This window comes from Myodes glareolus, chromosome 6, assembly GCF_982192425.1.
Source record: "Myodes glareolus chromosome 6, mMyoGla1.1, whole genome shotgun sequence".
NCBI lineage: Eukaryota > Metazoa > Chordata > Mammalia > Rodentia > Cricetidae > Myodes > Myodes glareolus.
Genome location: NC_142031.1, coordinates 27267200 through 27292744, shown reverse-complemented (window position 1 = coordinate 27292744; position 25545 = coordinate 27267200). Strand labels below are relative to the sequence as shown.

General features: G+C 37.5%; 1 protein-coding gene across 7 annotated transcripts in view; it reads left to right on the top strand.

Moving 5' to 3' along the window:
• Positions 1-25545, top strand: part of Exoc6b (exocyst complex component 6B) — a 459484-nt gene that overhangs the window by 72141 nt on the left and 361798 nt on the right. For 6 of the 7 annotated variants that reach the window (XM_048416402.3, XM_085690545.2, XM_048416401.3 and 3 more), the window contains exons 3-6: positions 686-733; positions 2551-2641; positions 2743-2788; positions 9774-9978. In XM_048416402.3, the coding sequence (XP_048272359.3) occupies positions 686-733; positions 2551-2641; positions 2743-2788; positions 9774-9978 (390 nt within the window). The remainder of the gene's footprint in view (positions 1-685; positions 734-2550; positions 2642-2742; positions 2789-9773; positions 9979-25545) is intronic. The other variant, XM_085690547.2, reaches the window with a different exon arrangement.

Sequence of the window (25545 nt, the reverse complement as noted above, 5' to 3'; positions counted from 1 at the left end):
AAAATTTATTTTTTATATTAGTGGAAACATCAAAAGTAGAAAATTGAAAAGGTTTGTGCTTGTTTAAATTATAAATTGTAAATCATAGCTTATTTAAGGCTTAGTCACATATTTTTGACAGTCTGATGGTGAGATTAATGGGGATATGGATGTATTAGAAACTGTTATGAATTAATGACCCCAAAATATTAATTAATTTTTTGTAGAATTAAGGTAATAACTAGTAAAAATTTGACTTGTTACAAAGTTGAAATTATACCTAGCCTTTTCAGGAATACATTGTGAATTAAGACATGTCTGTGTTAACATTTGTTTTCTAGACATTGTACCGATGGTAAAGCTCTTTGGATTACTTTCTATTTTATTTCTTTCTTCGTTTTTATTTTTTCCTTTTCTCTCCAAAGTTACAGTATGATCTTGGGACACTATTGCATCTTACTTTGTGTTCTATCTAAATCAAACATGTCTCTTGGTCAGCTTTTCTTTTTCTTTGCAAAGGTCATGGGAATGCCTAGAAGAAAGGTTGATAAAGAGTCTAAGTTGCAGAGAGAGCAGCTGTAACCCCATGTGCTGGAATATAGAAAGTATCTAGAGATACTCCAGTATTTTCATATTAAATTTTGATCTTTATCCAACTGTGTCCTAGTGTTTGTTTTTATGAGTTTAAACTATCTTCTCTCCACAGAACCAAGTGACGGATACTAATAGAAAACTGCAACATGAGGGCAAGGAAGTAAGGCCAGTTTCCTTTTAACAATACTTTTTTCTGTTTTATGCTGTTCTCTTTGAATGACTGGTCTTCACTTTGTGGCTTAGAATAATATAAGCAGTGTATTGGAATTGTTGCTTCTTATAATGTTTACCTGAATAAATACAGACACCACAGGGTTCAGTGAAATAAAATGCAACCTGTCTTGCCTGTGTAAAATCCTTACAAAAATCCTTAAAAAAATCCTTGAGTAGTCTGCCATACCTCCTGGAATGTTCCTCTTCCATTTTCACCTGCCTCTATCCCCTTCTCTTATAGTTCTTTTTTTTTTTCTAGTAAGGATTTTATGTAATTTAAACTTTCTTTGAACTGATCCTTCTACCTCCACTTTCCCAATGTTGAAATTACTGGCACAAGCCACCATACCTGGTTTATATTTCTCTCTCTCTCTCTCTCTCTCTCTCTCTCTCTCTCTCTCCCTCTCCCTTTCTCTCCCTTCCTTCCTCCCTCCCTCCCTCCCTTCCTTCTTTCATTCTGTCTCACTCTTTCTCTCTCTCCCTTTTTTTGTTATAATTATTTTATTTATTTCATGTTTGATAATATTCCAAAAATCTGTATCTTTTTTGAAACAGGGTATTATTACTATGTTGCCCAGGCTAGTCTCGAACTCACTCTGTAATGTAGACTAGCCTTGAACTTATAATGATCCTTCTGCCTCAGTCTCCAGAGTCCTGTGGTTATAGGCATGTGTATCCCACCTAGATTTTTCCCGAGGACCTTATTGGAAATTACAGTCTCATCCTCATTCCCTGCATTCTTTTTGCTTTCTCTCATTCTGTTTTTCTCCACTGTACTATCCTACTTTTGATATACATTTTTTACGTATGTAGTTGTTTTTGTTTGTCTCCCTTCATTAGAATTAGTTCCATATCGTTAGGGAATTTTACTTATTTTATTTATCATTGCATCTCTTCTGTCTCTCTAAACAGCAGCTGTTGCAAAGTGAGTGCTCAACAAATATTTCTTTTAAAAAAGAATCATTTATTCTATTAATTGACAAACTTACTTAAACTTTTCCAATTTGTACTTTTATTTACTTCCATTTATTTATTTGTTCCAAATCCAAGTCTGTTATTTCCACTATTTTATTGATGGGAAAAAAATAGATGATCTGAAATTTATGTTAATAATCAAAACAAATCTGAGCACAAAGTCAGCCTTTTCTGACCTGAATTACATTCCTTTTTTGAGTCATCCACCTTTCTTCTCTTTATATCTAAGGATATAATTTGTGTGTGTGTGTGTAAGATGAATTCTGTAAATAGATAGGTAGATTTTTTTTCATTTCACATAGTTCATATTCTGATGAAATAGTTTGTTACATTGTAAGATGATTACAAGAAGAGAATAAATTAATCTTCAGTAAACTGAATTGTGTTCAAAAGCCATATCTTCTAAATATGGAACTTGCTTGTTAAAATCAGAACCAAGTTGAAGATTAGAAGGACTGCCTATCACTGTAAAAGAAATGTAAATCATGGAGTTTGTATAGGGTTTGGAGACAATGGGCAAATGTTTTTTTTTTTTTTTTTTTCCTGGACGGCCTTTCTTTAAGGCTCATTTTACATAGCCTGTTTTAGACATGTGAGCAGGGTGGGGAGAAAGGAGGAAGCCATGTAGGAATGTTTCACTGATAGAAGAAGACAGTTCCTTAGCTTGCATTTTAGGTCTTACTAGGAAACTGACATTCTTGAATGCATTGAATGCAGGGTAGGAAAATGTAGCTGAAAACTTATTTTTTATAGTTCTTAACATAATTCTATTTTCCCCCTTTTGCCAAGCTGGTAATAGCAATGGAAGAGCTGAAGCAGTGTAGACTACAACAGAGGAATATTTCTGCAACTGTTGATAAGTTAATGCTGTGCCTTCCAGGTGAGAAACTGGGAGTGGAGTAGGATTCTTGATGTATTTCCTTTAGCTAAGTTAGTTATTTTGCTTAAATGATGCCTGTGTGATCTGTTTTCTCTTTCAAGTCCTAGAGATGTACAGCAAACTGAGGGACCAGATGAAAACCAAAAGGTAAGATTTTTTTTTTAAGTTGGACAGTCAAAAGAGATTTGTTTTCTTATTTATTTATGTGTATGTAAGTGCGTTTATGTGTGTTTGCTATGTACAGAGACCAGGAAAAAGGCATTGGATTCTCTGGAGCTGGAGTTCAGGCATTTGTGGGTTGTCTGATGGGGTTGCTGGAGGCTGACTGTAGGTCCTTTGTGAGAGCAACAATGCTCTGTCAACTCCCTACCTGCATCTTGAGCTGTCTTAGTCTTTTATTGACTTCTATAACCTCATCAGGTTTGAGGGGTATAGGCTTATTATTGTTCTTTTTTTTTCTGTTTTGGAGGTAAGAGATAGTCAGTGTATGTTACCATACACTCTCGCTATTTTTTTTTTTTAAAGGGACAATCTGTTTTTTAGTTGAGATCCTTAGATCTTTTATGGCTGATAATCTTATCTGTATATGACTTTCAGTCTAACTTATTTTCCATTTGTCTTCACTGTTCCTTGTTCTTCCTCTCTGCATCTGCTTTCGTCTCAATCAGTTAACTAGATATTTGGATTCTATTGTAGATTCACTAATGCCTTATCATCCATACCTCTTTATTTCTTTAAAATGATTGCTTCTAAGCTTATAATAATCCTTTTTAACTTATAGTGAATCTTGAAAAATTATGGCAAATAACACATAATGCAAAGTTCTTGTAATAGTAATACATATTTAAATGGAAATGCTTTATAGATTTAATCATTATCTGTTATATACATGAAATTATCTCACTGTATCCCATGTTTATATGTAATTATTACTTATCAATTCAAAATTTAAACCTGTACCTCTGCTTAACTTCACTTCCTTGGTGTTATTGTTGTCATTGCTCTTATTTCAGAATATGGCTTAGTGCCTATAATACACTTGCATTTTTGCTGTAAACTTTTACATTAAAATATTTTAAAAGTAAAATTTTAAAAAATCTTCCTTTAGCTATCTATTTTAAGTGATTCTGGCACTCTTATTTCTTTATATAGACCTGGATTCATTGTCATCTCTTTTTTGGGTTAGTGTGATAGCTGTAAATTCTTTATTAAAAAATAAATTTATTTTAAAATTTATTTTAAATTTAAACTTAATTTTATTTAAATAAATATGTGAAATAAAATAGAATTAAATAATTTAAATATTAAATAATTGTTTTTCATATTCAATAGCATCCACCATTTTATGAGTACAACTTAGTGTTGTTTTAGAATATTTCCAAGGCTGTCACTATCTTCACTTCCTGACTGTAGAACATGTCAGTCACCTCAAAAATAAACCTTGATCCCATTCTTCCTTCCCTTAGACTGAGGAGCCACCACTTTGCTTTAATCTGTATGTTTGCATATTAAGACTATCTCATATAAAGGGGGCACACAGTATGTGGTCTTCTACATTCTACATGCTTTCGTGTGAATCAATACTTCATTCTTTTTTTTTATGGGGGTGCTTTTCCACTGTGTGGATGGACTGCATTTTGTTTTTTTCATTATTAGACAAACATTTGGGTTATTTTCACTTTTATGTTATGATGAATAAAGCTATATAGCTACTTTTAAGTTTTTACATGAGCTTAAACTCCCTAAGTTCTCTTAGGAATATACCTCTGAATGGAATTGCTAGGTCTTGCTATAGTTCTGTGTTCTACTGTTTTGTGAAACTACTTGACTACTTCTCAAAGCGGCTGCATTGTTTTAATCTACCTAACATCATCAAGTGTTAGTGCTTATTATTATTTAAAACTTTCAGATTTATTAAATTTATTCATTTTATTATTTTATGCATATGAGTATTTTTCCTACATGTGTGTTTGTGTATAGTGCTTATGAAGGTCAGAAGAAGGCTTTGGATCCACTGGGACTGGAGTTAAAGATGGTTTTGCGCTAATATATGGTTGTTGGGAGTTGAACCTGGTTCCTCTGAAAGAGCAGCAAGTACTCTTAAATTCTGAACCAGCTCTCTAGCCCCAGTGTGTATTATTGATTGTCTTCTAGTTATAAGCATTCCAGTGGAAAATGTTATCTTGTTTATCTCCCGAATAAAAAACCATTTTTTTGGGTGGCGTGAAGAGATGACTCAGTGTAGAATGCTTGTTGCGTATCTGATGACCTGAGTTCCATACCTAGAATTCATGTAAAGGTGGAAGTAGAGAACTGATGCCTCAATGTTGTCCCCTTGACCTTCATGCATGCACTATGGTACTCACTTCTACCATAGCTATATATACACAATAAGATATTAAATTAAAAAACCAAAGCATTTTTTTTTTAAGATAGAGTCTCACTATGATTTCCAAGCTGGCCTTGAACTTATATGTGACTGAGGATGACCTCGAACTTCCTCAGAACCTCAGCCTTTTCCTCTTGAATGCTGTTTGAATTATGTTGCTGGGGATGGAATTCAGGAGGCTTTGTGAAGGCTAGAAAAGCACCCCGAAGTGCAGAGGCCATAGCCCTCCATTGGTTTTTGATGTTTCCTTCTTCTCACACTTTTGTGTTTCCCTTTAAGCACATATACATGGATCTAATTGCTATTTGCATGCATTTGCTATTCTGCCACTTTTGAATCTACTTTTGAACTAATTTTATTTTTCTGTTTATAGGTCAAAAATACTTTTTTGAGTGGGTAATTGACATTATTATGTTGATCAGTATCTGGAGTTTGGGAGAACTTGGCTTTTTTTTGGAGTTTTGGGTTTTATTTTGGGAAGTAGTAGTTTGCAGATCCCGTTTTATTTTTATTTTTTACTTTTTAATTAATTTATTTATTAAAAATTTCCACCTCCTCCCCACCTCCCTTTTCCCTCCCCCTCCCCACCTTCCCTTCCCTCTCAAGTCCTAAGAGCAGTCAGGGTTCCCTGCCCCGTGGGAAGTCCAAGGTCCTCCCCCCTCCATCCAGGTATATAAAGGTGAGCATCCAAACAAACCAGACTCCCACAAAGTCAGTCCATGCAGTAGAATCAAAACCCAGTGCCAGTCAGCCCTCATTGACAGCCACATTCAGAGTGTCCAGTGGTGTGGGAGAATTGTCTGTATTCTGTCAATCGTATTTTAATAAAACGCTGATTGGCCAGGCAGGAAATAATAGGCGGGTCAACCAGACAGGAAGTAGAGGCAGGGCGATGAAAACAGGAGTATTCCAGGAAGGAGGAAGCCATTCCTCCAGTTCAGCTCAGGCCGCCGGAGAGGAAAGATGTAAGCTGCCCCACTGGAAAAGGTAATGGGCCATGTGCTAACGTAGATAAGAATAATGGGGTAACATAAGTTATAAGAGCTAATAAGTAGCCTGACCTAATGGGCCAATCAGTTTATAACCTTAAGGAGGCCTGTGTGTGATTTTCTTTGGGCTTGCCGGCTGTAGGGTACTGGGCGAGACAGAAACCCCAACAAGCCTGCCGGTTGTGTTACAGTCCAGTTTGATCATATGCTCCATCACTCCCAGTCCAGCTGGCCTAGGTGAGCTCCATTAGATCCGTCCCAGTGTCTCAGTGGGTGGACGCACCCCTCGTGGTCCTGACTTCCTTGCTCATGTTCTCCCTCCTTTTGTTTCTCATTTGGACCTTGGGAGCTCAGTCCAGTGCTCCAATGTGGGTCTCTGTCTTTATCTCCATCTATCGCCAGATGAAGATTCTATGGTAATATGCAAGATATTCATCAGTGTGGCTATGGGACAAGGCCAGTTTAGGTACCGTGTCTTCTGCTGCCCAAGGAACAAGCTGGGGACCTCTCCTTGGACCTGGGAACCCCTCTAGAGTCAAGTCTCTTGCAAACCCTAAAATGGCTCCCTTAATTAAGATATTTACTTCCCTGCTCCCGTATCCACCCTTCCTCCATCCCACCCATCCCATTCCCTCAAGCTCTCCTGAATCCTCCCCTTCTCCCTTCTCTCTACCCATCTCCCCTTACAACCACCCCCCCACACCCCCGTGCTCCCAACTTTTGCCTGGCAATCTTGTCTACTTCCAGTATCTAGGAGGATAACTATATGATTTTCTTTTGGTTCACCTTCTTATTTAGCTTCTCTAGGACCACGAAATATAGGCTCAATGTCCTTTAATTATGGCTAGAATCCACTTATGAGTGAGTACATACCATATTCCTCTTTTTGCAGACCCCATTTTAAAACTCTGCTATGGCCAGCCATGATAAGCTCATGCCTTAAATCCCAGCACTTAGGAAGCTGAGGTAGGTAATCTCTGAGTTTGAGGCCAGTCTTGTCTTTATAGTGAGTTGTAGGTCAGCTCGGGATGCATAGTGAAACATTCTCTTACACTAACAACAAAAATCAAGTCTCTGCTAGGCCAAGTGCAGTCAACTTTACAGAATATTTAATCTGGTCTGGTTGGCACAATTGTGCCTATGTACCTTGCCATTCAGCTGTTTGGGTTTAGGGGATTTCTCTGCCATTTCTGACCTCCCTAAAGTGTTTATCTTATACCTCACAGTTAGTTTACCCCCCCCCCCCCCCCACTTTCCTCCATCCCTTCTCTCGCCTTTTCCTCACCTCACATACTCTGGTCTAATGCTAAGCAAAGATTCCATGAAAGCCTGTGCAGATTTCTCCTTTCTCCCTCCTTCTTTTCCTCCCCTACAGCCTTTTTGACCTACTATATGATGCCTTAAGTCAGCACATCTTCAGGTTCTGTGAGGGTATTCTGACTGTCCATGATGGAGAAATTACCTTCAGGTAGAGAGCCCACCTTGTTGGTTCTCTTTTCTTGGACCGAAAACAGTTGTTTTGGGTATTATCCAAGATCTATCTACTTGTTTATAAAGTGGAATTTCGTGGCTGAAGGACTGGTATTTTTTTTGGAGTTATAAAAATTGATTATATTATTGGGTTTTATGTTTCTAAAGAGTTTCTAGCACATATCTTTGTTAATAATGTTTTTCTATTAGGAAAGGAACTACTGTTTTTCTGTGGTGAAAGCTTATTTTTCATATTTTATTGTTATGAGTGAGAGAAAAAAAATTATAGGTAATTATTATTTAATTTCAGGAACCTCTAACTAGAAGTTAAAAATAAATCTTGAAACAGCCCCTTCACAGTAGTATTTAACCACTTTATCTCTATTAGGAAACCTCCTAGAGTAGTGGTTCCCAACTTGTGGCTAGTGTCCCCTCCCTAGGGGGTGGGAAGGTATCAACCAACTGTTTTACAGGGACTGCCGAAGACCATTGGAAATCACAGACATTTATAACTTAAGACAGCAGCAAAATTAGAGTCATGAATAAATTTTGGTAGGGAATCACCATAATGTGAGAAACTGTATTAAAGGGTTTCAGCATTAGGAAGGTTGAGAACTATTATCCTCAAGGGAATATAAGGGGGTGTAAGCACATATGTAAATGAATTGGAGCAATTGGCTTTTCATTTTTTTTTTATATAACTTTGGCTAACTTCAAACACACCGTGATCCTCCTGTCTCTGTCTCCTGATTAAGGATATGTGCTACCATACCCAGTCACATTAGTTATTTTTATACCTTTAAAGATTTTTTTAGAAATAATTTTTTGATTATATATGTATGTGTATATATTTATTATGCATTTGAATACAGGTATCCCCAGAGTTTAAAAGAGGGTGTCATTTACCCTGGAACTGGAATTATAGGCAGTTGTGAGCTGCTTGATATAGGTGCTGGGATACAAACTTGGGTCCTTTGCAAGAACCTTAAGACCCAGCTTTTTAAAATGTTTTTATTAGTATTATCTTATAATTGTATATATTATATTATACAATATATGTGGTATATGTACTTGTCAGTGTGGGTGTGTAATTGTGTATGCGAGTTTATATAAGTGCATGTGGTGGGCAGAAGTTGATGTTGGGTTTCTTTACTTGATCACTCTCCACCTTTGTATTTTAGATAGGTCTGCCAGTGAACTTCAGGGATCCACCTGCCTGTATCGCACAGAACTGGGGTATAGGCATATTCACCATACCTGTTTTTTATATGGTGTGGGGATCCAAACTCAAGTCCTTATGCCAGTGCAGCATTACTTACTGACTCAGCCATCCACAGCCTGCATTCAGTTTTTTAAACTTTATTTATTTAATTTTATGTGTATGTGCTTAAGTGCATACATGTGCAGCATGTGCATGCAGGCACTTACAAAGGTTTGAAGAGACAATTTAAAACTAATTCTTGCTTCTTTAGTTTAAAATCTTCCTTTTTATCCATTTCTATGTCTCCCTCTTTCTTTTCAGAATAGATTCAGTACTATCATATCTATATACCCTGATTATAAGAACCTGTTTATAACCTATAAGAACCTGATTATAAACTCCTTTATTCAACTTTTTTTTTCTGACCATTACCAACTTCAACTTGTAACCAATAAACTTGTAACCAATAAACAATGAGAAATATCCAGAACTCATTCAATGACCAAAAACCACCCATTCCACCTCTTGGGGATGTAGGTGTCATGTTCTTACGTTTCCTTCTGTCTGGGGGTGATAGCATCTCGAGGGGATCCTGAAAAGAAAAATTTGGGTTAGTTGTCCAGTCCTGGGAGAGGTAGCTGTTTCATTTGTTGTCCAGTCTCTGTGTAATGGGAAAGTGCAGAGCTCGTCTGAGGTCCTGGCTAGAGTAGTCTTTGAAGCTGACTCATCTCCGCTAACAAACTTGTGTGCATAGTTTTCAAGCTCTTCTTTCTGTTTTCATTGGAAGACTAGCTTGGGGTATTTCATTTTATAGCATGGTCTTTTGACACTGAGATAATTAAAAAATTATAATAGTTAATTTTATTGCTATTCATGTTTATTCTTTGGACAGATTTTTGTAAATTACTAGTCTTTAAAGCATTTGTTAATTTTTTAATAGTTAAGAAGTTTTGATTAAAACACTACCTTGAATTTGTCTAAATGTACAGTTAAAGCTAATTGAGGTTTGAATTTTTCCTGAGTAATTTATTTGTGCCCCTAAGGAAGATTAATACCTGCTAAGGTGTTTGATTTCTTTTGTAGGCATTATCCTGCACTGAAGACTCTGGAGCATCTGGAACACACCTATCTACCCCAAGTGAGCCACTATCGATTCTGTAAGGTGATGGTGGACAATATCCCCAAGCTTCGGGAAGAGATAAAGGATGTTTCTATGTCTGATCTCAAAGACTTTCTGGAGAGCATCCGCAAGCATTCAGATAAAATTGGAGAGACTGCTATGAAACAAGTAGGTTCTTGGTTAGTGACAGATTTGCCCTTGGCTTTCCGAGGATTTGCTTATACACATAATTTCTCCTTGCCAAGTGTCTTAATTCTTATCATTTTAGGAAGGTCCTTCATAAATGGAAATAGTATTATCTCAACAGAGTGATGGATGGGATGTGTTGTTCACTCTGTGGTGGTTGAGCAGTGACTGACTGTGATGGTCTGTGTCAGTCTGGAGAGAATTCAGTTTGCAAAACAAACATTTCCCTTGACTTGTATAGTATTTAAAGTCTAGAATTCGTAAAGCTTTCCTTTTAGTCAACAACATAAATTGCATTACATGTGCCGTTGGTTGGTTGATTATTTACTATTAGGAAGGTGTCATGCCATGCAAAATTTTTTTTTGACATTGATGGGTGTTAGTGACAGAATGGTCTGTTGGAGTTTGTGGATTATGATTGCAGAAAGGGAAATATTTACAGCTCAAAAATTTAGCAAATGTGTTAGGAATATTTATTTTATTCAAATATCTTCATCTCTAAAATATAATATACCTTGAGGAATGTTTTTTGTCATTGTGAATGAAGAAACAATAACGATTTGCAGTAATACTTCCTCTTGAAATTTAAGTTACATTGATGTTATACAGATGTTTAACATACTTGATATAGCCTGCAATAATAAATAGATTTTAACTATTTATGGAAAGTGTTTTATGATTTTGTAAACAAGTATTCTCTAGTAGATTTGTATAATATTGGGGGAAACAAGGCACAGTAAATAACATTTGGAAGCATTATTTTATAGTTCAACTAGCATTAATAACCTTAGTTCAAATGTTTCTCTGATACTGCAGAAGAGTTTTGCCAATTAATTTTTCATAAGTCATGTCTTTCTTTTAAAATCTCCTTTTAAATTTTATTAGTGTTATACTTTAAGAAGTTCAAAGTATAGGCACCAGTTCTTGTCTCAGCCTCTCAAGTGCTGTAACTGTAGGTTTGTGCCACTAATCCTTAAGTTCTGGACTTAAAGGCACATGCTGCCACATGCTGCTGGAAGCTGGCTTTTTAAAGGCTCCTTTTCTAGGCCTCTGCTAGATAAATTCACAAGCCTTTACTGAAAGAGAGGTCTCTTATAATTATTATCACTTCATTTAATTTGAGGATAGTTGTTTTCATTACTGAATTATCTGAAGAATGAATGCCAGGGAAGGAAAGAGACTTTATTCAAATGCTAACAACTTGTCAAGGTCAGACCCTGTAGTTGAAATCAGATAAAGTTGCAATGGATAGGTTAACTAGCTTGGATTAAAGGTGTGTGCCACCATGATCAACTCTGAATGTATTTTTTAATACTTTTTTTTCCTGTTAGAATATGAATAATTGGTTTATTCAAGGCATCTATTCATCTATTCCTTTATTTTATTTTCTAACTCACTTAAGAACTCTTCCTCTTTTCTCATGATTTCCTTTCTAGTTTCATTGCTTGTGCATACATATGCATGCATGCATGCATGCCTGTGTGCAGAGGCGCATATTGAATCAAAAATTTAAATTGCACATTGAAAACATATTTGTCTTTTTGGATCTGATTTATTTCATGTAATGGAAAGATTTTACTTCATTCAGTGCGGTATACTTACCACAGTTTTCTTTTTCCGTTTGTTTGTTGTTGTTAGGCTGGTTCCATTTCTTGGTGGTTGTGAATAGTACAGCAGTAACTGATGTGCAGATGTCTCTGTAGAATGCTGATATAGAGGACTTTGGTTGTTCCCTAAAAGTGTATGATTAGGTCATATGGTAGTTTATTTTCAGTGCTTGACTAATTTACATTCTTGATGGTTTTTCATCCCATGTGTTTCATCAAAATGAAACTCAGTGACTTGGAGACTGAGAATTAATCCTTTCTCTATGCCTATGAAGACTTTGGTCAGCGTAACTGGTCTTTGTCACCTGCTGGTCAGTAGCTGTGTGTCTTCAATCTTTCTCCCATCCATAGATCACGTTCACCCCACCCCTCTGTGTTTTATCCTGTCCATTTTTCTTGATGCTCTTCTTGCCTGTTCTGGGGCTAAAGAAATGTATGTGTATTTTATAATCACATGTTGTTACTTGGAGTGTTTTTTTTTTTAAAGTGCCTAAAGAACGTCTTTATTGATTGTCTATTATTTTCATTTTGAAATTGATTTCTTGTTATAAAATCAGTCTGTGTAGGGAACATTTCTGTAATTCTTATTTTGATTAGTTTGCCTTAGGCTTTGTGGACCTGAATGACATTTATGAGATTAACATTCTTTGTTAGACTTATTTTGGTTGTGAGGCCTTTAACTGAGAGAAGGTTTTACTTTTAAAATTCTGTCTTGCCTTTGCTAAATTATGTGGTTGTATAACTGATGTTAAGAAAAGAAGCTGTCCTTTGCATATACATTATGGCTTCCATGTTAGTGTTTTTATGGGATTCCTGAGTGTGTGAATGAGTGGGTCTCTGATTCTGATGCTTTCTCTGGAACTTTTTTCCTTTTGTTTGTTTTGTCCAATTCCAGTGTACTGGTTTTTGTCTTATTTCATTTCATTGTTAAAAAAGAAAACATACCTTTATGAAAGTAATCTAAATGGAGCCACCAAATAATGGGGGAGACAATGCCTGTACTGGATACTTTATGCCACTACCTGAAACCTCCAGTTCCAGGAATGGGTTATATCTAGTTGAGTCATTGACCATAGGGTCTCCATGGAAACCCCCAACCATCTTAGGCTATTGCCAAGCCTATTGGTTGCTCTCTGCGAATTGGTGTATTAAGACCTTATTACTGAAGACAACACTTACATATCTCATTGAACATGGAGAAGTCAAGCTGGTGCCTAACTAGAGGCTTTATTCCTACTGACTAGTGTTCCTGGTACTGGAAGGTATATTGCGTGTTCCAAGAAGAGAAAGGTAATCATCAACCCCAACTACAAGCTCTACAACTTACTACAATGACCTTTCTACAAGATATCCTGGTGTAATAATGGCACAAGTGTGGGATTAACACTCTCTGATTTGATGTAAGGTCTTCTCCCTGAGATGGAACAAAGACTTGATACTGCTCAGATAGCCAAGAACCTGAGATTAGATAACCCCAGGGATCTGGAGGGAAACCTAACTACTACTATTCTGCTAAGGGAACATAGCAGCAAAATGGTTTCTGATGACTTTTTGCTTTGCTCAGCTATCATCAGAGAAGATCCTTTTTGAAATATAAAGAAAATAAAGAGACTTACAACTCGATAGTGTATATAGAGCGAGAGACTTAGGAACACAGTCTTAAATGGGATGTTTTCATCAAACCCCTCTTCAGGTATCTCTGCAAAAGAGGAGGCAGAAAGATTGTAAGAGCCAGACATGATGGATAACTCGAAGGAAGGTCTAGAAGTGTCTTCTAGACCTGTGAAGGTCTGTGCATACTGCTACATTTCTTGTGAGTTCATATGTGTGTTAGTCCTGTTGTGTCTGCAATTGATACTTAGAAAAGAAAAATTGCTTTCTCCAATAGAGTCTTATTAGGTATATTAACCACACTTTAGGGTAGGCCCTATATTTAGGGATTGTTGGCCAACACGAAACAAACTCAGTGGTATTTTTTTTTACTTTTATTGATTATTTGTGGATTTCAAATTATGCTTTCTGAACCCACTTTTCTCCTGTCCCATTGCATCTGCCCTCTGCTCTTGAACTCCCCCCAAAATAAAGCCAAATTTAAAAAAAACATAACCATACAAAACAAAGAACCAAGACAAAAATAAAATTAAAAACAACAAAAAAGAAGAATCTAGTCATGGAAGCTATAGTATGGCCTGGTGAGTCACACAGTTTACCTGTTAGTCCATATATCTTGTAAGTGTTCATTGTTATGAGTCCTTGGTCTGATCTGAGGCCTCTGGTTTCTGCTACACCACCAGTAATAGGCTGTCACTGGGGCTTCTCTTAGATATCCTTAGATATCCTACTGAATCATGGAGATCCTGATGTTTTAGTTTTATAGGTTTGTTCCTTTCACATGCTCTAACAGTTGATAGATTCAGTGAATGCTGGGGTGGGCCAACTCATAGCCCTGATTCTGGGCCTGGGTGGTAAGTGGGTTGGTCAGCTTGCTAGCTTTCCCTCATTGTCGCTATAACTCACCCAAGACAGTCAAAGCAAGCAGTGTGGCTAGTTCTCCTATTCTCGGGCCCTCAGATCTGGGTCCCCCTTACTCATATTGCCAGGACCAGCTCTACTGTTTTGTCCAGGCAATGTGCAGGGAGGGCCCTCTCTTCCAATTGCTGGTAGGGGGCATACAGAGGTGGGGTGGGGGAGAGACACTGAGTCATGACATTATTCGGCATATATTTAATCCTTAATAAATGAAGGCTGCAATGGTGTAGTTGTTTTTACTCATTTCATTCCTTGGAAAACATGGAAATAAATCTTAACTTTTATGGGCAGTGTTGTTCCTAGCAAACTTCTAGAAACAGTTAATATCACACTTAGTTCTTAGTTATTGCCATAAGCAACAATGTCACAGAAAATACCTTGAGGAACACCTGAAATGTAGGGAAAAAAAATGTGGTACCTAACATTTCTGAATAGCAGCTCAGGCCTGGATGCCACCGTGGGCCTGGTAGCAGCAGCACAGACCCCTCAGATCAGCTTGACATGGTCCCAGGTAGCTGGCCATACCCCAGGCATCCACAGAGCTCTTGGTTGCAACTGGAGCCATGAATACCACCCTGGACTGCAGGCTCCATGGAGCCATGAACCCAGACATAGCCCTAGGCAGCAGCCTGTGCCTAGAAGTCTCTATGGCTCCAGGTGACAACACTGGTCACCCAGATCAGCATGACTCTTGGCATGGAACAGTTCTCAGACATGTAACAGATTGTGGCCCAGACTCTAGGCATCCATTCTGCTAGGTAGACTCTAGCAGAAACACGAGTCAGGGACATTAACACAGACTTTGGCTGCAGCAGGACCACGGACTTAGACATTGTCCTCTATGGGGTCTTTGGTGACCATGTAGGCCATCCAGATTGGTATGGCCCCTGCAACAACATGGCCTTCTGACACCAACATGGCACCAGTACAGGTCCCTGTAGAGACCCCAGTGACAACAGGAGCTATAGACATCAACACAGGCCCCCTTCACTGCTTGAAGGCCCCGGATTGAGGCCCAGACCAGGCTTCTCCCTGGAGTTGGGTGGCTAGTTGGCCATTCACATCAGCCTGTTACTCACCACCCTCTCCTCCTGTATCTACCTCATTTCCTACCCCACAAGCCATCCTACCTTTCTTCCAACCTCCCTCTCCACACTGGTGTCCAACTGCCCAGTGCCAAGGCTCTTGATTGGGTTACAGGTGGAGCTTGATTGAATACTACCCATCACGACCATGAAGGATAGTGCCTTTCCTTTTTCCTGTGCCTGGGCCTAGAGACCTCAGGTAGTATTTGGTATGATGGAACTGAATTGCTTGGCACCAGAGGCGCCAGGCAGGCTTCTGTTGATTGAGGCCTCTACATACCCAAAAGTCTACTGGGGTGACACCTGTGTCCATCATTGATTCACCACTCAATGGTATTTCTGTAGACTTTTGTCTCACATTTCTTTGTTTGGGCATATCCTTTGCTTGTTTTTTTTTTTTTTTTTTCTATTTTTGTGTTTTTGTAGAGGTTTGTGTGTATTTTTGTTCTTCTCTCTGTTTTTGTTTGTATGCTTGTTTTTTTTTTTCTCTTAAAGAGAGAGTGAGGAAAAGGGCATGGAATTGTGAATGAGGAGTTGGAGGAGGGAAAAGCATGATCAGATTATACCATATAAAATTTTTTTTCAATAAAAAATGTAAAAAAATAGGAAAAGTAGCTACTGGTAGCCTGTAAAAGAGAGGGTGCCTAGGGATTCTTTTTAGTAACTTTTTAAAAAAATATTTATTTATTATGTGTACGGTGCAGGCCAGAAGAGGGTACCAAGATTCATTACAGGTGGCTGTGCACCACCATATGGTTGCTGGGAATTGAACTCAGGACCTTTGGAAGAGCAGGCAAAGCTCTTAACCACTGAGCCATCTCTCCAGCCCCTCTTTTTAGTAACTTTTGAAAATTGTTTTTATTGGGCTATATTAATTATTCATAAAGATGGGTTTAATTACATTGTTTTCACACATTCATAAAATGTACTTTGATATTATTCAATTCCCTTTATTCTTTCTTATTCCCTCCTTATATGTTATTATTCTCATTTATCTCCTTTCTTTCCCCAGCTAGTCCACTTCTACTTTCATATTCATTAGACTTGTTTACAGGAACATGAACATCTCACCAGTGGCTATACCACCGAAGAGAATGTCTTTCCCTTCCTTGGCAACCATTAACTGCGTATAGATCCTCAGGGAGGTCTAGGCCTTTCAGTCCAACCCTTTTATGAACTGTTTTTTTCAGAACCTACCTTGGAAAAGGACTAATGGTCACCATGATGTTTTTCAACTTTGGACTGTGTTGGCTAAGTCTTGACTAGAACAGGATGAGCCCTTAGATTTATTGAACAGAACATCTTTAGATTTAATTCTGTCACAGTTTTCCCCACTGAGTTCACCCAGGTCATGTAATGACCATCATGCAAAAAGTATGGTTGAAATATCTTTTGTGCTGGATTCTAAGCATAACATCCACAGAATAAATCCTTTGAAGCCAAAGAAGTTGTTCTTAGTTTTATTTTCTATTCATGTAGCTTTTGGTACTTAGCAATTTTGAAATAAAATTTTGGAAAGACAAGACAGAATTTTAAAAGTAAATAAGTCATCCTCTCAGTTATCTGAGTTAACTGAAATCAAACCTGGCCAAGAATATTTATCTCAAAAAGTATATGATTTTGATACTTAACTAATTATGTGTTCCTTTTAAAAAAATTAAAAATTATATTTATGTAGTGTGTGTGTCAGAGAGAGGGGATGTAATTTTGAAATTCATAGTCAAACCACTTGAGGATTCTGAGTGTGATGAGCCCTTAAAACAAACAGTGTGGTGGCTGGAGGGATGTCTCAGTCAGTAAAATACCTGTCAAACAGAGGTGAGGATCTGAGTTCAGATTCCTAGCACCTATGTAAAAGCTGGACATTACCAGAGAGGTGGAGGCTGCATGATCCTGGGAGTTTACTAACCAACTTATTGAATGAATTGGTGAGCTTAGGTTCAGTGACTCAAAAATTAAGATGGAGAGTGCCTAAAGAAGTTACTTTATGTTTAGGTTTTTTTCCTATTTAATATGTAAAAGTTGTATGTACTAGTGGATTGGTGTTGCATAAAGATTGGGTCAAACTTAATTATTTTAGAGAACGTGTCTAAATGATGTAGAGCAGGTCCTTATGGTCCTGGTGTATATGATTAGTGTCTACCCTGACATGCGAGTCAGCAGGATGCACTTCTGCTGCTCTGAACTAAGCTTTAGAGCACTCTTTAATGCGCAGTCTAGGCCGGTCTTCATGAAAACTTTATAAGCAGCACATGAGGCAAAACCCATTTGATTCATTGGTCATGAGCACTCTCTTTAGTTGTGGAATAGGCTTGATGCTCACACAGTTCAGAGTTCAGAGTAGACATTTTAGGGACGTGTGTGTTTTATTTTCTCTCTGTATACATGTGTGTGTACAATACACATACATACACATACACATACACATTTTGGGACTTAAGGGGGTTGGGGGAGATTCTGGGATCTTTTCACTTTTATTAAGTTTTCTTTTTCCTTTTCAAATCTATCAGTGGCATATTTCCTTTGGTTTCTGTATTTAAGGAATATCTTTCAGAGTATTTTCATTATGTTTTTAAGTATATGGTGTTTGCTTTGCTCGTCTTGGTAAAATTCTCTTCACAGCTGCCATGTGCTGATGTGTGTATCCTCCTACTTGACCTATTTATCTTTTCCCACAGGACTGGCCTGTTGCATCTCAGAAGGCTTTGCTTTTCTTGTTTTCACTCCTGAAAACATTCTCAATTTAGTGCACTCATGCTACTCTTCTATCTGTGCTTTTCTGTGGTCTGCAGCTATGAAGAATGCTTCCTCCTTGTAGTCAATAGGATTGACAGATGGTCAGTCTGAACCTCAGAGCATCCAGTCTTCTTTCCTGTTTGACCCCATAACCTCTTCCCTGTTTGGCAGTGTGCTGGTGTTGACAGTTCTTTTGGTTCAGCCAGAGGTGAAAGATAATTGCTTGTGGAATAGCAGCTGGGATGGTATGAGTTTCTGTAGCAAGTATCTAACCCCCACCCTCAGGCAAAACTTTGGATCTGGTGCGTATTTCAAAGCATGTGTTAAACTTTACGTGATGCTGATTAAAATGGAGAGCTGCAGGGTGAATTGGCGGCCCCACAGCTGCATCTGCCAGATGACATACAGAGAAAGGCCCAGGACAAATGGAAGGCTGTAATCTGCCTATCTTAGCACCATACAAACCTGTGGAGGAAAGGTGATCCTCAAGTGTCTCAGTCTACGCCAAGGCACATATGATTCATTGGTAACTCCTTTGTTGTAGTAGTATTTTTCTTTTTCATTTTCCTCAATTTTAAACAACAAGAAGAAAACCTCCCTGTAAATACTAATTTGCAATTATTATTTCCTTTAGTTCTCTGTTGTTGAAAATTACACCAGTAGATTCTGAGATGTTGAAGCTTGATTTGCAGGTTGTGGAGCTCAGATCTGTGAAGTGTATCCTAGGAGAATAGATGCTCTTTATAAAGCCAGAGAAATTTCTATCCAGGACTTTGGTTTTAAGGTCGGCTTAGTATGTATTTCTTTTAGAAGGAGTTATGTATTTATTGTAGGCATAGCTCAACAGTTTCTGAAAGAGAATCTAGAAATATTAGTGTGACTTCTTTAATTCCACAGGCAAAGAAAGGCATCATTGAATATACAGTGGATCCTGATTGCAAAAACCAAATGCTCTTATTGTTCAGAACTTACTTTTACAAAATTTGTTTTCTAAGTTTTAAGTGGAAGGATCTATCCTTGTTCCTAGGGGAGATATTGTTTCATATGTAAGTGCTTCCTGTGTCTTTTTGTGCCTCAGATTGCTTCTCTTCTACCTCTTCTTCCTTCCGCCTCTGTTCTCTGTTTTTTAAAATGAGGGCAAGGAATATGCTGGGAACATAAAGAGGAAAAGTAGGCTCCTTACATGACATTTTGGAACTTTTATTGAATTTTCATATAGCTTCTATTTCACTAAAAAGCTCATTTTGACATAAAAATTATAAAGTGTGATTTGGGGTTGAGTGCATAGATGATCTACTTTTCTTGCTTCTACTGTGTGGGTTCATTTAGATTGGATCTGCCCAAGGATACTAGTAATGACTTCATAGATTTCACATAGATTCCTCTCCTATAGAATATTTTATATATAGAGAAAAATATATCTTGGATGCTGTCAGCCACTGAATCCTAGTGAATCTCACTTCTTTTTAAGGATCATTTAAAAAAGTGCCAGGTGGGTAGTTTACCCAATAGAAACTTCAAATAGTGTAAAACAGTTTTAATTGAAAAAAAAGGGAAGATTCTGTACACTTCCTTGTGCAGTGAGGGTTATAAAAGTAAATAATATAGAATTTGGAACCTGTCCATAACCATGTCGTTTAATTTCTTTATTTAACACTTTGATCCCACTAGTTTGCTGTATGCCTGAAAGACTACTCTAGTTTAGTTTTTCTTAATTTGAAGACAATTTAAAGACATGTCCACACAAATTATCTTGATTTCAACTTTATTTTTTTAGTCAACAAACAGTGTGTTTGTTGGATATATTGAAGGATATGTTGAAAACAAAGTCACTATGTTATGTTGGATGATAGTATTTGCTAAGAAAAAATAGCAAAAGGATTAATATTGTTTGTCTTGATTAAAGTATTTACTTCTTTGATAAACTAGCTAAATACTTAAAAAGTGGAGGTACTGGTATTTTCTAGTGGCCTTTTTGATTGGTTGATGCTAATAATTCGTTCACAGTTAGGCTAACTTTTAACGGGACTTAATGCTTCTTCCTCTTGGGGAGGCCCTATCTGATGAGAAATACCTATATATTAAATTAATAGACATGCAATTTTGTATTTATTTTTTGGTGTCTTTCCCAGTATCTTTGATTAGCATATCAGGTTACTAAATAATATATATTAATTCCATCTCTCTATATATCTATTTCCATCTCTATATTTCTATAGCTATCTAAATCTTCATATATGTCTGTCTTTTTCTATCTTTATTTCCACTGATATGTCTGTAGATCTCATCTATATCATATTTCTCTCTCTATCCATATCTTTATATCTTTTTATGGCTATATCTTTGTAGCTGTATCTCCATATCTGTATCTATCCTCTCTCTCTCTCTATGTATTTTTGTCTCTCTATATCTCCATCTGTAGGTGGCAATTCTCTGTGTCCTAGCAACTGCTTTCAAATAACCACAAGAGACTTAATGCTGTACAACATCCTTCTCTATCTAATCTATTTCAAGGCTAGAGAGATGGCTGAGTAGGTAAAACACTTGAAGGACCCAAACTTTGATCTTCAGAACCACTTAAGTTGCTAGGCTTGGTTGTACTGTGATCCCAGTGATGGTGAGATAGGAAGCAGAGATAGGCAGATCCCTGAAAGTTCAGGGGCCAGCTAGTCTGGCGTAAGTGGTAAGTGGTGACTTAGTGGCCTCATTTCAAATAAAATGTGGAAGACTCCTGAGAACCTATACTCGAAGTTGCCCGTTGACCACCATTTGTGACATGTGTATTTGTATACTTACACACGTGCAAAGTATTTACAACTCTAAGATCAAAGTTTGTATTCATTGTACACTTATTTATGAAGTAAAGAAACTGATTGAGATGCTTTCCATATTCTTGGTGCAGTTGGTGCCTTTGAGCCAACTCTTCTTCACACAGGTAGGTGATAAATATAGTGCTCCATTATTTAGATGCATATTGCACAATCTTCCTCCTCCTCCTCTTCCTCCCTCCTCCCCCTCTTCTTCTTCTTCTTCTTTTTTTTTGAGACAAGGTTTCTTTAGCTTTGGAGCCTGTCCTGGAACTAGCTCTTGTGAACCAGGCTGGCCTCAAACTCACAGAGATCCGTCTGCCTCTGCCTCCCGAGTGCTGGGATTTAAGGTGTGCACCACCACTGCCCAGCTTTAATATTAGGATAATAGACAAAGGGGATATTCTGGTTGTACTTAACTCGCAAAAGCCTACTATTGTAACCTGGTACAACTTTTAGTTTGCTGACTATGAAATAACATGTACCTTTTTTATCTAGTTGCTCTGGACTAAAATTCTTAGAGCTGGGGATTGGAATAAGAAATGTGAACATGAAAGTTTATAAGCATGCAGGGATTGAAAGTTTCAAGAGGTATCCACAAGTTTAGCTTTTATTTCATCTACTGTGGCACTTTGTTGAATTTGACTCATTTTCTCATTGACAAAATAAGGATCACTTGTAGGTGGAGAATGCTCATTTGTTCCCAGCAGCCCAGACCCAAAATAATTACACTGAAACTACATTAATTGCAATACTGAAATTAATTGCAACTTGGCCAATGGCTCTAGCATATTTTTAGCTAGCTCTTACATCTTAAATTAACCCATTTTTATTAATCTGTGTATTGCTATATGGTTGTGGCCTACCAGTAAGGTTCTGTCTGGCATCTAGTGTTTGTCCCCTGCGCTGGCTACATGGTTTCTCTTTTATTCCACCTACTCTCTCCTCCTCTATCTGCTTGGAATTCCCACCTTGCCCTATTTCATGCTGCATTAGGCCCAAAGCAGCTTCTTTATTAACCAGTGGTATTCACAGCATACAGAGGGGAGTCCCACAATCACTAATGTGTATCTGCAATGTGAGAGTGATGAGGTTCTCAACTATTAGCTGAAATGGTGCATGACTGAGCTATATGTCTGTGTAAATGTTCTTGATAGCATAGCAACCTCTATCATTTACCAGTAAATATTAGTTTTGTTAAGGACAGAAAAGAAAGTCATTTAAGAGTGAGTTTGTAAGAGACTAGTTTTACAGTGGTTAAGCTGGTGACAAAAATGAGCTCATTTTCATGATGACTCCTAGGCCAGTGTCTCACAATCAGTAACTCTTTCAGGTTGCTGTAAAAATACCCAAACTACCTTGCCCATCAGATCAGAGCAATGTACAAAACATTCTGAGGCAGGTAGTGTTATCATTCCTGAATTCTTTGTGAAATTACTTCTTAAATTTAAATTCCTTGCTAACATATCCTATACTGATTTCCTCTGCTTCACTTTCTCATATCCCTACTAGTCTTTCCTGAGGTGTTTTACTAAGTAGATTCTTTGAACTCAAATCTTAGTTTCAGGTTCTATGTCCGCTGAAACTTGTTAACAGCAGTGAAAAGTTCGGGCATAGGTTCTGTGCATATTCAGTGGATCCAAGCCTGTATACTTACATTGCCACTTAACTCTTCATGTTCATGTCCCCCAACCCTTCTCCCAGCTTAAAAGGTTGTCATGGTTGGACAATCTCTTGGGTGAAATCTCATTTGTAAGTGACTTTTAGGAGCTAGTCTAATTATTTCAAGAAATAACCTGTGGATTTTTTCTTGGTTGCCATCATCTAAAGGATTCCGAGTGAGAGGAAAGACGAGAGTAAAGGGTTTCAGTATTTAGTATGTGACCTGTTGTTTTGGATTCTCATTTTCAGAATTGTACTCCTTGCCCTAGTTGTGTTAGACATTTTGTAGTCATCTTCTTTATGTTCTCTGAAGTCGTTTAAGGTGATGCTAGCGAAGCAGTTTCTTGGTTGGGTGAAGTTGGAGGTTTCCAAGGCTCTAACTGCTTCCATAGAAGACCTTCAGCTTAGTTCTTAAGGCTTCTCTGTTCTGTCCTCCCTCCCAGAGTCCTTACTCTTCCCACTGGGATGTTAGTCCTGTTGCCTCTTGACTCCCTCTGTTACTTACTTTTTCTTGTTACTGATTGATTAAACTTCCAAAACTTTGTTGCTGTGTTTCTTTTTCTTCTTTGCTTTTGGGGGGAGTTTGCCCTTTTTAAAAATGGCTTTTAAATTTTGTTTTAGTGTAATTTTAAGAGAGGAATTCAGTTCAGTGTACATGTTCAATCTATCATCTTAAACTTAAAGTCAAAGAAAGTAGTGTTACATCAAAGGAAACAAATGAGTCTGTGTAGATAGAGGTATTGATAAAAGTGGTAGATGGTGTAGAGTGCCCCAAAGTTAGCTACTTACTTCCCTGAGAATCTGAGCAAAAACCACTGTGTGTTAGTCAGGTTTCTGTCGCTCCAGCAAATATCCAAGGATCAACTTATCAAGGTGAAGATTTCTTTTGGCTCATAGCTTTGGAGATTCTAGCCATGATTGATTTGCCCCATTGCTTTTGTGCCAGTGGCATGGTAGCACACACAGTGCAATGCATAGCAGAGCGAAACCCTTTACTGCAGAGCTGTGGAGCCAGAGAGGAAGGGACGGCATACAGATATACCTTTTAAGATTCTAAGGTCTCACAGTAGGCTGCATGCCTTAAAGATTCCACCATTTCTCAGTAAGATGTGAATGGCTATACACTAAGGTGTGGACTAAGCTTTAAACAAACAGGCCTTTGGAGGGATATTTAAGATTCAAATAATAGCAGATACCAAGTGATTATTTAACAGACTACTCAAAAAATAACACCTTGAAAGAAAAATACAGAAGTGAAAGTTGGGGAGGAAATGAGAATTTTCACTTTGGTGTATATAGAATATGAATTCCCTACTTGTGTGCATTATTTTGTTGTGAATAACATCATTTGGGGATGAGCGCTCTTTATATGCACTATACAGAGCATCATTTTTCACCAGAAGGAATGAGCCTTAATAACATTCCTTACTGTTATGTGAGGAGGTCAAGCCTTTGACTAGCAGCAGAGAGTTTGGCTAATTGTGTAGATGGTATAAATAAGACTCTAGAATTTGACTCAAGGGTTCTAGAATTTCAGAATATAACACTAATTCATTATCTTTGAAACTTGGCCTTTTTCAGAGATTCCTTGAACCCCGGCGAAAAAAATTCTGGGACTTCTTAATAGGTTGTTTTGCTTTAGTAGTATCATCAACTCAAAATGCTGTTAACTTTAAGAGAGAATTTTCCTCTTACCCCTTGGCACTACCTATTTGAAGACGGTATGTTTGTTAAGTTGTATTCTCTAGGTGGCTTTTTGGTCATGAGTCTTTAACTTATCAGACTTCAAAGACTGAGGCTACCTAAGGAAATCCACTTCTGCAGATTCCAGGCTTCATTTCTGATGGAACTCAAAAGGAAAAGTTTTGGCTAGACCTGAATGTTGAAAACCAGTTAAGTGGTTTTCTCTGTCTGGAGAAAATAGAAAAAAGAAATTATTAACCCCAGCAAATGTAATTGTTGATGGAAATGCTGACAGATGGATCCTGCCTGGTGCCACTGTCATAAGAAGTCAGTATCAGAAGAACTGCTCTGTGTACAAGTGGTATCTGGTCAGCCTTGACACATGTAAATAAACCTTTTAAAAATGTTAAGTGATTTCAATAAAAAAATTATTTTGTCTTTCTTATTAAGCCAGATTCTTGTTGTTTATGGCTTCCTGTACCCAACAGTTCCTGATCGTCTCAAAAAGTAAAACATGTTCTGTGTGGATCAAGCTGCTGAAATGCCCTTCAGGCATTGTTTATGAGTCTGTGCTCTTTATTTTCAGAGAGAAAGCGAATACTTTAATGTCTTCCATATTTCATAAATCTGTCCCATGCTGCAATTCAAAGCTGTATGTGTTTTTGTTAAAAGGTCCTTCTGGTTGTGCTTAGAGCAGAAAAGCTGCCCAAGAATGTTAAGGACTGTTTGGGTGTTGGTAGCAGACTCCCCTAAAGGGGATTTAGTACTGGTTAGAAATGCTTTTGGTTTTTTGACTCAAGCAAGCAGTCAGGGAAGGTACTCTGACAATAAGAACTAGTGTAACCATTCTTTGATGAGTTTACCCCAGAGAGTTTCCTGTCTGGCTCATCTTTTGAGACTAGTCTGCCCTCTGTGCATGCTTACTAGTTTACTACTTCAGACTCCACTGCTAAGAAGCATAGAGTGTGCCTATCTGGTAGTCAGAGACGAGGGAAGTTGATTTTGCCTGTCACAGATGAGACTCTCCCTGGAGATCCAGCAAAAGTAATTTGAGTTGGAGATCAAAGTTTACTATTTTCTTCCTAACATTTCATTTACAAAAATTTTTAACATATGGAAAAATTGTATGATCAACATGCACATTTATTTACCACCTACATTCTATAATTAACATAATACTTGCTTTATTTTAGATCTATCCATCTATCAACCCATTGCATCTTTTTGTATGAATTTCAAAGTAAATTTGAGACATCTGTACACTTTACCTCTAAGCACTTCCGCATGCATGGCATTAGAGCTTAGTATTTGTTTGATCATTTTTTTCTTTTAAGATTAAATTGAAAACCACAATATGTACAGATCTGAAGTGAGTTTTTGAGAAATGTATACACCTGTTTAACCTAAACCTGTATTAAGGCATTGAACTTAACCATCACC